The sequence below is a fragment of the Pseudophryne corroboree genome, chromosome 7, assembly GCF_028390025.1.
Source record: "Pseudophryne corroboree isolate aPseCor3 chromosome 7, aPseCor3.hap2, whole genome shotgun sequence".
Classification (NCBI taxonomy): domain Eukaryota; kingdom Metazoa; phylum Chordata; class Amphibia; order Anura; family Myobatrachidae; genus Pseudophryne; species Pseudophryne corroboree.
Window position 1 is genome coordinate 244,406,349 of NC_086450.1, and position 15,559 is coordinate 244,421,907.

Here is a 15,559-nt window from a genome sequence, read left to right on the forward strand (position 1 = left end):
TTTATACGCATCATAATTCTTAGCCTCACACCAGGTGAAGTAAGAATTCCTGAGCCTATAATAAATCTGAGCCGAAGCCTGTTTACGGGCTTTCAACATAGTTTGAATGACCGACTCAGAGAATCCCTTGGCCCTCAGAACTGAAGCTTCAAGAGCTACGCCGTCAAAGCCAGTCGGGCCAGATCCTGGTAGACACAAGGGCCCTGAATGAGGAGGTTTGAGCGTTGCGGAAGTAGAAGAGGACGCTCTATCGAGAGATCCTGCAGGTCTGAGAACAATGCCGTCTGGGCCACACTGTTGCTATCAGAAGTAGTATTCCTCTTTCTTGCTTGAACTTCCTTATTACCCTTGGCAGGAGTGACACCGGAGGGAACACGTATGGCAGCCGAAGACTCCATGGAATTGCCAGGGCGTCCACGAACGCTGCTTAGGATCCCTTGTCCTTGTTCCGAAGACCGGAACCTTGTGATTGTATCGAGACGCCAGCAGGTCTACATCTGGTAGGCCCCACTTGTCCACTAGGAGTTGAAATACTTCTGGATGAAGGCTCCACTCTCCTGCGTGTACGTCCTGACGACTGAGGAAGTCCGCTTCCCAGTTGAGGACCCCAGGAATGAACACTGCCGATATGGCTGGCAGATGGCGTTCTGCCCATAAAAGAATCTTTGACACTTCCATCACTGCCATGCAGCTTCAAGTGCCGCCTTGATGATTTATGTACGCCACCATGGTGGCGTTGTCCGACTGTACTTGAACAGGCCTGTTCTATACCAGAGGAAGGGCCCAGTTACAAAGCATTGAACACTGCCCGCAACTACAGAATGTTTATCGGGAGGAGAGATTCCTCCCTGGTCCATCGACCCTGAAGAGAGTGTTGCTCGAACACCGTGCCCCAACCCCGCAGACTGGCATCCGTCGTTAGAAGGACCCAGGTGGAGATCCAGAAGGGACGACCCCTGCTCAGTTGCTGGTCCTGTAGCCACCAGGTCAGTGACAGGCGAACTTCCGGAGTTAAGGAGATCATGTGAGTCCTGATCTGATGTGGCAGGCCGTCCCATTTGGAAAGGATTAACTTCCGCAGAGGACGGGAATGAAATTGAGCGTACTCCACCATGTTGAAAGTCGACACCATGAGGCCTAGTACTTACATCGCTGAGTGTATCGGCACACGGGGGAGAGATAGGAAGCATCTTATCTTTTCCTGAAGTTTCAGGACTTTCTCTGGAGACAAGAACAACCATTGGTTGTGGGTGTCCAATAATGCCCCCAGGTGTACCATGCTCTGAGCAGGGACCAGTGAGGATTTCTTCCAGTTGATGAGCCACCCGTGGGCTTGCAGGAATTGGACCGTCAGTTCCAGATGACGGAGGAGAACCTCTGGAGAGTTCGTCAGGATCAACAAGTCGTCCAGATACGGCAGGATCCTGATACCCTGACGGCGGAGCATAGCCGTCATGACCGCCATGACCTTGGTGAAGATTCTCGGAGCCGTGGTCAGACCAAAAGGTAAGGCCTAGAATTGAAAATGTAGGTTGCCAATAGCAAACCGCAGGTATTTCTGATGCGACATGGCAATAGGAATATACAGGCAAGCATACTGTATGTCCAGGGATACCATATAGTCCATGGGCTCCAAAGCCAGAACAATAGAGCGAAGAGTTTCCATACGGAATTTGGAAAATTTCACAAATTTCTTCAATGACTTGAGGTTGAGAATGGGCCGGGAAGACCCATTCGGTTTCGGAACTAGGAACAGCGTTGAATAGTACCCCCTGCCTCTCTGAGCCAGAGGCACCGGCACTATCAGTGTCTAGGAGGGATTGTACCACCAAATGGAGAGTTTTTGCTTTTACTGGATCCGAAGGGATGTTTGTTGAGCAAAACTGGCAAGGGGGACGTTTCTTGAAAGAGATGGCGTATCCGTGAGTGACGACTTCCTGTACCCAGGCGTCCGAAGTGGTCTGTAACCATACCTGAGCAAACCGCAGAAGTCGGCCTCCAACCCTGGGGTCCCCCTGGAGGAGGCCCGCCCCGTCATGCAGCAGGCTTGTCTGTTTTGGAAGCAGGCTGACAGGCAGCCCAGGAACGTTTAGGTTTGGGCTTAGTGGATTTGGAAGTGCGAGCCTGTTTTGGGTATGCCTGACCCTTTGCTTTACTTGGAGGTCGAAAGGAGCGAAAGGAATTACTTTTAGCCTTCGGAGCCGAAGGATTAGTACTAGGCAGACTGGCAGTCTTTGCGGATGCTAAGTCAGTAACAATCTTGTCGAGATCCTCCCCAAAAAGGATGTTTCCCTTAAAGGGGATCACCTCCAAGGTCTTTTTAGAGTCCAGATCTACAAACCAGGACCGCAACCAGAGAACCCGGCGAGCCAGAATGGACGTAGTAGACGCTTTGGCCGCCAGGACACTAGCATCAGATGCCGCCTCCTGAATATAATGAGAGGCTGTAATAATATATGAAAGACACTGTCTAGCATTATCAAGAAAATCAGACTGTAGTTCCGCTTCAACTTCCTGAACCCAGGCTTCAATAGCTTTTGCAGGCCAAGAAGCCGCAATAGTGGGCCTATTCACAGCTCCTGCAAGAGTGTAAATAGACTTCAAGCAACCCTCCACACGCTAATCCATCGGTTCCTTCAGAGAGGTGACAGTAGTGACAGGCAGAGCAGCTGACACCACCAGACACGCGACCTGTGAGTCCACCGGCGGCGGTGTTTCCCAATTTTTACTTAACTCTGCAGCGAGGGGATAACGAGCTAGCATCTTCTAAAGGCCCGTACACACTGGTCGATATATCGGCTGTTCTCTTGAACGGCCAATATATCGCGGGACCGTCGGCCAGTGTGTACGGCCGATACGTCTGTGAACTCCGTCGTTCACAGACGTATCGCGTCGGCCGCGCAGCACAGCCGACGGCCAATATATCTACCAATATATTGGCGCGTCGCTGAGTGTGTACGGGGCGGCCGCGGTGATTGACAGCTGAACTGGGCGGGCGTGTGTACACGCCCGCCCAGTTCATGACGTCAGTCCCCGACGGATCGGGCAGTGTGTATGCACAACACACTGCCCGATCCGTCCATAGATATATCTGCAGATCAATTGATCTGCAGATATATCTATTAGTGTGTACCCACCTTTAGACAGAGAGAATTTCTTTCCTGGATACTCCCAGGATTCCTGACGTATGTCAACCAAATGGTCAGAATGGGGTAAAAATAATTTAGTAACCTTCTGACGCTTGAATTGATCAAATTTCTTAGAGGTATCTGGAGGCTCTACTTCGTCATCAATTTGAAGGATCAGCCTGATAGCCTCCAAGAGGTCAGGAACATCCACTATTACAATCTGTGTAATAGATTCCCCGTCAGAAGCGTCTGCATCAGTGTCTGAGGGGTCAGTATATGCGCCATCTTTATCAGATGAAGTATCTGAAACGTGTGGATTGTGAGGAAGTAATGGCCCGCTAAGAGGACCCCTTGGTCTTAGGCGGGCAAGGGTTAGGTTTTTGTTTTGCCAAAGACTGATTTAATTGCTGTAACTGAGAGAACAGATAAACTGCTCTTGGCGGATTAACTGCAGGGACAATATGTGGCTGTAATGGCACAGGAGGTCCCACAGGGGTAGTCGGTAAATTAGAAAAGACAGCCCAAGGTGGGTCGTGGTGTGCCCCCGGTGCTGCAGACTGACTGAGGGGTATAGAACCCTCAGCTGCTATGTTTTCCTCCGGGTAATCCGTGGCATCAGCACTGCATGGTGCAGGATCAGCCATGGATCTACCGCCCTGTTTAGCAGACATTATTTGTAAGCGTAACCTTGGGGTGTAATAGTACAATAAAAGCAGACAAAATTCCTGACAAGCTACCTGTATAGTGCGACTGCAAAGCAGAGCACAAACAGAGACTCTAAGAGGTATATGGTGACTGAAACACACAGAGAAAAATACCAAAGTAGTATATCCTGTGAGACACTATATAAATGAGAACCCTGATGCACTTAGCCCCCTTCAGGGTACAGAATATAGGGATAGCAATATGTGTGAGATACACGGAATATAGACCACACAGCAGCTATTGGCACACACAGTCACATGTACAATGCAGAAATTATTACAAACAATAAAACTGCACTGGAAGTAACTGGACTACTAAGTAAAGCTATGTATATATACAGATATAACAATGCACAGTAAAGACTGGATGTATATCACAGGGTACTTGTACTAAATAACCGTGAAGTTATGCACTCTTTTTTAACTAACACCGTCTAAATGACATGTAGTATACTTAAGTGTCCTGTAAATGCACAGCGCTGATGATACAGGCGGCTTTACAGAGGAGACATTGCCCAGCAGTCCCAGAATCAGCTCAGCTTGTGTGTAATGGCGCCCAAAAGCTGACAGGGAGTGAGGGAGACAGAGAGATGCAGCTCCAGGGCGGGAACATTTTCAGTAAATGGCGCCTGGCGCTTGGGGAGGGGCTACAGGTCAGAGCCTTATCCCTTTGCTGGACTTCACCACTAGGTACTGCGGGGCTTATTTGAAACGTATTTCAATAAATCCGTCCTGTGCACCTTGCCCTGGTGGTCTAGTGGGGTCCCTGTACGGCCACAGTGTCCACGCCAGCGCGCGTGGTCCGTCTCCTAAAGACCGCGCCGGATCGCGATTTCACCAGGTCCCGCCTGGGGGACCCTCTAACCTCCTTCCTTGTAGATGCAGCCACGCGATCCAGGAGAGCAGCGGCGAGTGTGTGCCTGATGGAGACCGGAGCCCTTCTGCTGTAAGTACCCGGCAACCAGGGTGCAGGAGTATACAGCGCCACTGGGGGAGGTGAGGGAGCCACAGCACGATATGTCAGACTGACATATAGCACTTCTAAGTGCCTGTGCTGTGGCCCTTGAAGTCTTCTTTCTTCAAAGAGCTCTTTTCAGGGCTTCTCAGTGCAGCCCTCCCTGTGACTTACAAACTGAGCTCCAGTGCCTGGAGGCGGGGCTATGCATCCTGGGAACAGTCAAAGGTTTTAGCCTGTTGGTGCCTCGGATCAAGATCCAACTCTACACCCCCAATGTACTTCCCTGTAGAATCACAGTGTAACCCGCTGCAGAAAGGGTGTTTTCACACCCTTTTTACATTATTTTTGTATCACCTGAATATTTTAAAGGGCTTTTGGAGCAGTTTTCGTAAAAAAAAAAAATGCTCTAAACCCTTTAATTGTCATTTTGTTTTAGTAACCAGATGGCATTTCCCATACATATAAGGGGTAATGAGCTCTGGACAAATTTACCACAAAAAAAAATAAATGTAAAAAAATACAGCAGTGAGCCCTGTGATAATTACGCCATTTTCAGATACCTAATCACAGGGCTCACTGTGAATTCTGTACTCACCTACACAGAGATCGGTGATCGATGCTCCGGTGAGGGCTGTCGGTCAGTTGTGCTCCCTGCTGCTCCTGTGACCTCCGGTGCAGTAAAGTGATGCTGCAAAGTGGCAGTTCACTTTATAGCACCGGAGATCACAGCAGCACGGAGCCCCAATGACTGGCAGCCCTCCAGGAGCACCGATCACAGATCCCTGCCTCTGGTGAGTATAATCAGTGGCACGAGGGAGTCGTTGTGATATGGGGGGATACATGGCAGTGGCGGTAGTGGTGATGTTAGCGGTGCATGCGCAGCACATACTCTATTTTTACGGAAAATACCCCAATTTGGCTGCAGAGTGGCATTGCAGGGAAAGAGCCTTCTTGCAAGCTCTGTCCCTGCATGCGATAATTGATAAATCTATGCAATGTAATCAATTATCGCATTACGGATTGGGTCAATTTTATCACATTCCCTTCACAGATGTGGATGGTGATAAATTGGCCCGCTGTATTCCCCAGTGCAGATACCTGCACCAGAATGTGGGTCTTCAAAATTATTTGCGCAAGTGCAGTAGCAAATAGTTGCTCAACTGTCCAGTTAGCATCCAACCCTGAATCAGGCCAACAGTGTCCAGCAACTTGCCACTGGAAAAAACACAGAGTGACACTGAAACAAATCTTTATGTCACAAATACAGTGTGTAGCCACATAGATCAACATATATTATCATACAACAGATCTTACTTGAGCTTAATCTGATATAGTCCGGCATCTCCTTCTTGAATGTTCCTCAGAATAAGCGTGAAGACATCTTCATTTTGTAGAACCTCACAACCACTTAGCTCATGTCCATCCTTAAACCACTGCACCTCGGGGAAGGGGTCTCCGGCAATCGCACAGGAAATTAGTGCATTCTGCCCAGGCGTAGCCAGCACAGGTTTAGGTCTGCTGATAAACCATGGCTGGATTCCCTCCTGTGGCTCTAAAACACAAATTAGGATTCATAAAAAATGTTTACATTTTCTAAAGAAAGAAAGAAAATTTATGTATAACAAAGACTGATAAATAGCCACCAAAATACTATGTCCACGTTAGCCAGATTGTGCCGTCTCTCCGACATCTTTGTGGCTACACCGAATATAATCAAATTGTTGCAAAGCAGAGTAAAGGCTCCCCATTACATCAGCAAGAAATTGCTGCAATTTCCTGATACCCAAATGGATGTGTCGAGAAATAGGGATTACTAAATGTTTAAAAATCCTGATTCAACGATCCCGACCGATCGGTGAATCTCCGATTGGCAAATCGGAGATTTTTAACATGTTAAATTTCCCCGATTACCCAACGGATCACCGATCATTGCTGGCAGATCGGGGAATCGGCACTTAGATGTATGGGGCCTTAACTTAGTTATTTCTACAGCATAACCACAATAAAGACTTCACAATCCTCATTAGGAACATAAATAAACAGATCGTAATAATGCATGTAAAATGTTAAATATTCCTTAATTTCATTTGTTTCATAATAGAAATATGAAATTGAACAACAAATGGAGTTATATTCCCAGTAGCTCTCAACTAATTTCACAGCAATTTTACGCATTAAAAAATGTGCATCCAGGGTAATGTCTAATGGGGGTCATTCCGAGTTGTTTGCTAGCTGCTTTTGGTCGCTGCGCAGCGATCAGGCAAAAAATTGGCACTTCTGCGCATGCGGCGCAATGCGCACGCACGTCGTACTATTACAACAGCCGAAGTAGTTTCACACAAAATCTAGCAAAGCATTTCAGTCGCACTGCTGGCCGCAGAGTGATTGACAGGAAGAGGGCGTTTCTGGGTGTCAACTGACCATTTTCAGGGAGTGTTAGAAAAAACGCAGGCATGCCAGGAAAAACGCAGGCGTGCAAGGAAAAACGCAGGCGTGCCAGGAAAAACGCAGGCGTGGCTGGGCGAACGCAGGGCGTGTTTGTAACGTCAAAACAGGAACTGAATAGTCTGAAGTGATCGCAAGAGCTGAGTAGGTCTGAAGCCACTCTGAAACTGCACAAAATTATTTTGTAGCCACTCTGCGATCCTTTCATTCGCACTTCTGCTAAGCTAAAATACACTCCCAGTGGGAGGCAGCATAGTGTTTGCACGGCTGCTAAAAACTGCTAGCGAGCGAACAACTCAGAATACCCCCAATAATATAATAAAATCAATGGATTTATAACATTTATATAATTAGTTTAGATATCTAGTGAAATGGTTGTGAGACAGCCAAGGGAAAGGTAGGAACAAAGCCAACATAATTCATCCACTAATTGTTTTCTTTTCTCTCATTACTTACCTTAATTTTTGAGAACAGCAGTGCCGACTACCTTGTGCAGGGCGGGGGCGCTAAGCACATATAAACATACATCATACTTGCATACTCTTCCGGAATGGCCGGGAGGCTCCCGAAAACCGGGTGACACTCCTGACCCTCTGGAAAGAGTGGGCAAGTCTCCCAGCGTCACCCGCCCACAACCCCCCACATCTCCTAGTAACCATCCCCACTAAGGTGTCCAAAGTGGGCAGTCCAGGAGGTCTGAAGATGCAAATCTAGCAATGACGGTAATCTCTGCATTGAGTAGCGGGGTTGGCTCAATGATGACGTGAGCATGCGGCCATGCCCCTGGTCCCACCCCTATACACTGGCCTTATGCTAGCCACACCCCCTAGCACTGCACCCGCCCCCCCACTGCTCCGACCTGGCTGCCCCCTCCTGGAAGGGGTAGTTTTTGTCAGTGTGGGGGCATGGATAGCGCTCAGTGAGCTGCTGGCCATGCTCCCTGTCCCTGTTTGTCGGGAAATAGACGCTGTGCACATGCTCATAGCATCTATTCACCGCTGCTCTGCTCAGAGCAGCGAGTGACAGGGTGGATCTCCCAACTGCCCCCCCCCCCCACCCCTCACCCCAACCCGCGGGACACTGCGATCTGCGAGTGGGACAGCGGGACAGACCTTGAAAAACTGGACTGTGCCGTCAAAATCGGGACAGTTGGGAGGTATGATAAAGAGATAATTTGAACTTTCAGTCATGTGCATAAACATTTAAAGGTCATATAATGCAGTAATTAGCAACTTCTCAGAGCAGTACAAGTGAACCCGACAACAAGTTATCCATACATAAACAAAGTTCTGTATGGTAGAAGGAGTCTCCCTCCTTTCCCACCTTCTACACCCTATCAACCTAGGGGCGTACCTCTGGCTCACTTATCACAATTTTTGTCAACTACACACAAGTTATCACAACAAACTAGAGATCAGCAGTTCTCCGAGAACTGGACCCACCCGAACTTTGGGATCAGACACTGGCTCGAGGTTTCCTGTCAGACTCGGATCCCAAAACAAGACGAAAGGTCATCATCTTGCTGTTTTTGATTCTATAAGGTCCCAGTGATTGGCACCATTTTTACTCTGGCTGTGGGTAGTGTACTGAATGGACGTTTCTGTCTCAGTGTTGGGTTGTGGGGCGGGGGTTTGGTGGCTGCTGTGGAGCTGGTGTATGTTCTGCCTGTATCTGACAAAAGGTGTTCTATCTGTATCTAACAAGGGGCTGCTGTGTCCTCCAGGGGTGCTCTGTCCACTTAGGGGTGATCAGCCCATACATCCAGGGGCTGTGCCCCAGTGTTAATTGAAAACCCAGTATACTGTATACATCAAGGGGGTTCACTACGGCTGGCCGGCGGTCGGGCTCCCGGCGACCAGCATCCCGGCGCCGGGAGCCCGACCGCCGGCTTACCGACAGCTTGGCGAGCGCAAATGAGCCCCTTGCGGGCTCGCTGCGCTCGCCACGCTATGGGCACGGTGGCGCGCTACGCGCGCCACACTATTTTATTCTCCCTCTATGGGGGTCGTGGACCCCCACGAGGGAAAATAAGTGTCGGTATGCCGGCTGTCGGGCTCCCGGCGCCGGTATACTGAGCGCCGGGAGCCCGACCGCCGGCAAACAGAAGACCACCCCATCCAGGGGCTGGTGTGTCTTATCAGTATCAGTCCAGGTGTGCTCTGTCTGTCATCTGCTGTATCTGACAAGGGGCTGCTGTGTCCTCCATGGGTGCTCTGTCTACCTAGAGGTGATCTGTCCATATATCCAGGGCTCTGCCCCAGTGTTCAAATAATAAACTAATATTTTATTAATTTAAAATACATTTTCTTTTCTTTTTTTGTGCTGTACCCCCGCATACTTACAGGGGCTGCTGTGTCAGTATAGGGATGCTCTGTCCATCCATTCAGGGGCTTCACCACAGTGTAAAATTAAAATAATTAAAAGCTAAAAAGCCTAAAGTATAATTATAATAAAATGTATATATTTTTTTGGTTTGTGCTGTACCCCAGTGTACTATACAATTTTTTATATTATTTTCATAAGTACTGTGACACTGCTGGTCAGACCGCAGTATATTATTATTTCATACTCATACCCATATTGTGCGACACTGTGGGTGAAGTTGTACCACAGTAATATATTTTATTTTGTACTCATACACGTAGGTGGTAACACAGTAATTTAATCTATTTCCTACTCATACACGTATTGTGCGACACTGTAGGTGAAAGTAAACTATAGTGTTACAGTACATTATTATTTCTCTAACGTTCTAGAGGATGCTGGGGTCCATTTATTATCATGGGGTATAGATGGGTCTGCAGGAGCCTTCGGCACTTTAAGACTTTTTTACAGTGTGAACTGGCTCCTCCATCTATGCCCGTCCTCCAGACCTCAGTTTCGAAAATGTTGCCGATGAGAAAGGACGCCCGCTAGTGGAGCTCTACAGAGTCCTACTGGAAAAGACTTTATTAGGTTTTTTATTTTACAGGGAAGCTGCTGGCAACAGCTTCCTTGCTTTGTGGGACTTAGGGGAGGAAGTAGGAACCAACTTCTCGTTAAGTTTCATGGCTCTGCTTCCACTGACAGGACACCATTAGCTCCTGAGGGGTACTGAACATAGCCCAATCCTGGCTAGCGCTCACTCCCACAGCACTGCCGCCACCCCCCAATACAGCCAGAAGTCAGAAGAGTGGTGAGTATATCACCGGAGACCTGCAAGAGAGGGGCCCTCCAGTCATCGTTGGTGGCAAAAAGGTACAGTGCAGCGGCGGGACGCTGCGCGAGCATGCATCTCAGAACACACAGCCCTTCACAACACAGGGTGCAGGGCGCGGAGGGGGGCGCCCTGAGCTGAATAGAAGAAAACCCTTACTCTCACTGGCAAAATGGTAAATACATGTATAGTCTCTGATTTACAGACACCAGCCAGTATAAAAATCATTGTTGCTGAGGCAGGATCGCACAATTACAGGGGGCGGGGCTTCTCCTCAGACTTGCCAGACACTCACTCAGCGCCATTTTCTCCTGCAGATCACAGAGAGAAGCTGACACACACTGTTTCCTCCTCATAACAACGCTGAAACAAGTACCAGGGTGTTATAGAGGGGGGGGGGGGGGGAGTGTTTATTACATTAGGTGAGCGTGCCTAATATTGGAATAAAGCGCTGATACATATACAATTCTCTTCATATACGGCGCAGTGTGTGAACTGGCAAATCTCTCTGCGTTTCCATGACAGATTTTAGTGTGGGTCTGTCACCGATAGCTCCCCTGTGTGATTGTGGTGTGAAAGTGCACGTTTGTGACATGTCAGACAATGGAGAGAGCTCTTCCCCTGAGGAAGCCATTTTAGATACGCAGGAGTGTAATGTGGTGGCCTTTCCCTCACAGAAGGAGCCAGAGTGGGTGAGAAAATTACAAAGTAATATGTCAAAGCTTTCTAGAAAATTCTCTGAGTCTGAACAACAGACAAAATACTGGAGAAAGTCAGTGGAGGATGTACTATATGCTGATCCCTCCATGTCATCCACACGGGACCCCTCAAGTTCCCAAAAGAGGTCACTTGCACAGATTATGCAAGGTGACACAGACACAGATTCCAACACAGGTGTCGACACTGGGGATTTGAGAGCGGTGGACCCCAAGTTATCAAAAAGCATTCAATGTATGATAATTGCTATTAGGGAGGTGATAGAGATTACAGAAACAACACCTGAACCTCAGGAAAAGGCTTATTTTTTTTAATTTAAATAAGAAACTGGTGATAACTTTTCCTCCTTCCTCCTTCAAAGGAATTGAATACATTCTTTGAAAAATCCTGGTCTAACCCAGAAAAGAAATGTCATATTCCTAGAAGAATACGTTTAGCGTACCCCTTTCCTGAAGACAGGAAAAGATGGGAGTCACCCCCCATGGTAGACACCTCAGTTTCTAGGTTGTCTAAGAAAATCATTTTACCTGCCCCAGAGTCGGCTTCATTAAAGGAGCCTGCTGACCGTAAGTTAGAGACAACCTTAAAATCCCATTATATGGCTACCGGAACGTTACTCAGGCCCACCATTGCTTGTGCATGGGTAGGTAACGCTATTTTCCTGTGCATGTGCTATATAATATCCAACATAAGGGTGGAAGGAAGCGCCCAAGGACAATTCCATATTGCACCAAATTTCATTTGTGCCACTGCAGAAATGTTTTATAGATGTACTATAAACTGCCATGTGTCTGTGCCGCTGCTCTGTCGCATAGTTACCAACCAGGTTGCTGCAGCTGTGTTATATAATAAATATATATATATATATATATATATATATAGTCACAGGAATCACATAGACCGGATAGACTTCACCAGTTTCTTTGTTTCTTGGTTAAGCAGGACAGCACAGGGATCTTTCAGCACAGCAGTGCAGGTTTACATCAGTACAGGTGCATAGCAGTATAGGATCACATCAGTACATGAGTTTTATCCTCTTTAGGTGCCGACTGGAGTTTCTCCTTCAGCCAAATTACTTTTTACATGGATCTGGACATTCTGTTCCCAGTACTCTACAGCCCATGGCTGCATCTTCTTTCTCCATCCATTGCTGCTGCTTCTTCTCCCCCTTTCCCTGTGGACAAAAGTATTACATTCCTGCTACCCCCACTGCATACCCAGTGTCCGTGCCCCTGCCAGCCTCTGATTCTAAAGCTGTCTGGGAGATGCAGTCTCTGAATCCTTGCATTTAATTTCACTTTACTTGTGCTGCCTGTCACAGGTGCCAGCGCTACATTCTACCCCTGTAGGACTGGCAATCCACTGACAAAGTGATGAGCAGTACGGATGGTGTAATGGTTAGCATTACTGCCTCACAGCACTGAGGTCATGGGTTCAATTCCCCCCATGGCCCTAACTGTGTGGAGTTTGTATATTCTCCCCGTACTTGCGTGGGTTTCCTCCGGGTACTCCGGTTTCTTCCCACAATCCAAAAATATGCAGGTAGGTTAATTGGCTCCCAACAAAAAATTAACCCTAGCGTGAATGTGTGTGTATGTGTAAATGTGATAGGGAGTATAGATTGTAAGCTCCATTGGGACAGGGACTGATGTGAAAGGCCAAATATTCTCTGTAAAAGCGCTGCAGAATATGTGTGCGCTATATAAATAACTGGTAATAAATAATAATAAATGAGCCTGTTCCACACCATGAAAAGGAACACATGTGAAACCATTTTGTCTGTTTACACATCCACACACGGGATCGGTATGTTACAGTGCCAGCCGGGATGCCGAATGTCAGTATAATGTCCCGAACAGTCGAATGCCAGCAGGGGGGCGAGCACAACTAAGCTCCTTCCGGGCACGCTGTGCTCTCTGTGCTGTGGGCTCGGTGGAGAGCTACAGGTTAGATTCTCCCTCTATGGGTGTCGTGGACACCCATAGAGAGGTTAATCACCTACCTTGCCGGTATACCGCCGGCAGTATGGTAACTCAGTCGGGATTCCGGGGTCGGTATTGTGACAGCCAGGATCCCGACAAGCGGTATGCTGACTGTATACTCCACACACACCCTGACAGGTTTCTACTACAACAGTGGTGGGCCCATGATAAGGCCAGGAGTAGATCAACTGAGGATGAACTAACCTGGGCACCTCAGTGGCCCTTCCTAAATCATCATAAGTCAACATCATAGTGGTGCGTCTGGGTTGGCTGAAATCTGGAAGGTCTCCCCCATTCTCCCTTGGACGCCCTTTCTGGGTGTTCAGCCTCTCCCCCAACATCGCTCTCTTCTGGTTGGCTTTGAGCATGTGCCTCAGATGCTTCAACTCTGCAGTTACTTCAGGAACAACCTCCTCCAACCTGCATACCAGTTTTCTTCTTGGCTCTCTTAAAGTCCTATCAGAAGACCTGGGGGGGCCGAGTGACCTAATGACTTTGAATGACGTTCTCAGTTTCCGTAGTAGGGGGATCAGAAACCCATTCATCCTCACTGCATTCTGTCTCTTTATCTTGAGTTTCTTCTCTCCTTGAAGACCACAATCTTCCCAGCTTCCTCTAGGGCAGGCCTGGCCAACCTGTGGCTCTCCAGCTGTTGTGAACCTACAAGTACTATCATGCCCTGCAACAGTTTTGCTATTAGGGAATGCTAAAACTCTGGCAGGGCATGCTGGAATGTGTAGTTCCACAACAGCTGGAGAGCCACAGGTAGACCAGGCCTGCTCTAGAGCATCCTCTCAGTGGTCTAAACAGCTTGATCATTTCTGAACCTCACATCTCTCTCAGTCAGTAATAGATACTGTCTGTGATATGTCTATATGGGCCCTCTTTGCCCTTCAGGCCTTACTTGATAATCAGTTGCCCCTGACAATTTGGCCACCACTTCATAGGGTTCTCCACTCCACTGATTTGCCAATTTATGCTTTTTTGGTATCCCCAGCAGTACTCAATCTCCTACCACCAGTAAATTCTCTTTCACTCAACGGGTATGGGTCGTTGGGTCGACCCAACTTAGGTCGACACTCATTAGGTCGACCACTGAAGGTCGACATTGCCATTAGATCAACATGCATTAGGTTGACATGGGCGTTAGGTCGACATGTACTAGGTTGACAGGTCAAAAGGTTGACATGAGGTTTTTGACTGTTTTTGGTGTCGTTTTCTCCGTAAAGTGACGGGGAACCCATATTAGTGCACGGTCGTCTCCTCGCATGGCTCACTTCGCTCGCCATGCTTCGGGAAGATTACCGTTCCAATCGTAGACCACGTGGATCGTTCTGTATGAAAAAATCCAAAAAATGAAGAAAAAAAATGTGAAAAACTCATGTCGACCAACCCTCCTTCTCCTGCCAAGTGGCTGAAATTATGACAATAGAAATGGCATATAATATGATTACTAGAGCTACAACCACATCATGCAGTGTAAGGGACAGAGCAGAGCTGCACATGCCCAGTGGTAGAAACTTCTACAAAGTACGCTGTTGGTGGTTCTGTGTCCTCAATCAGTGTACGGGAACAGAAGGCAGCTACCAGAAAGAAGAGACAAGAGCCTTACCATGAGGTGGGAAATGTGTGCTTAGAAAGTGCAGTACTGGTTCTATTATGTTTGCATATTTGTTTATTATAGTATGTTTAACCTTTTTCTGACCACTTATTTATATTATTAAAATATGTTTGATACAGCCTATACAATAGATCATCTATAGTGTTAAATATTAATACTGTATTCCATGTTACGCAGAGTGGGAGATTGTGGATTGCATTTGGAAACCCCCCTCTAGAAATCCTGAACCCGAGTGTGAAGCCTCCGTTATTCCACAAAAAATATCTACAGGCAATCGGGCTTCTCTTCCAACATAAGTAGGTATGATGAGTATCCAGCTGACTAATTTTTTGTGCAGTTTCAGGTATATGCATGTACCAACTGACTGATGTGTCTACTTCATAGTGCTTTTCCGACAGTGCCCATCATGTTGAGAAGGGTCCTCTCTGGCTGTGGGTCTCCTTGTGGGTGAAATGGGTGGTCCTGAACTTCTATATCCTGCACAATTAACATACTGTATCTCTTTTATCAGCCTGCTCTCAAAATCTCTCCCTTGATCAGAATGGATCTGAGCTAGAATTCCATAGTGCATAATGAATTTCTCCCATAAAATCTTTGCTACAGTTGTAGCTCTTTGATCCTTGGCTGGGTAGGCTTGACCATACAGTGTGAAGTGGTCAGTCACAACCAGAGTACTGGCAGTGTTGCTTTCATATGGCTCCACAGAAAGAAAATCGATACACAACAGCTCCAGTGGCTCATCACTTGAAAAGATTTGTAATGGTGCCATTCTTTTGGGGCAGTGTTTTCCGCAAAATGCAGGTCCCAC

The 15,559-nt window shown here is 47.5% G+C and overlaps 1 protein-coding gene across 3 annotated transcripts in view; it reads right to left on the reverse strand.

The window, feature by feature from the left end:
* Window positions 1–15,559, reverse strand: part of MYLK (myosin light chain kinase) — a 1,073,187-nt gene that overhangs the window by 426,749 nt on the left and 630,879 nt on the right. For all 3 annotated transcript variants that reach the window (XM_063934067.1, XM_063934064.1, XM_063934063.1), the window contains one exon: window positions 6,105–6,342. In XM_063934067.1, the coding sequence (XP_063790137.1) occupies window positions 6,105–6,342 (238 nt within the window). The remainder of the gene's footprint in view (window positions 1–6,104; window positions 6,343–15,559) is intronic.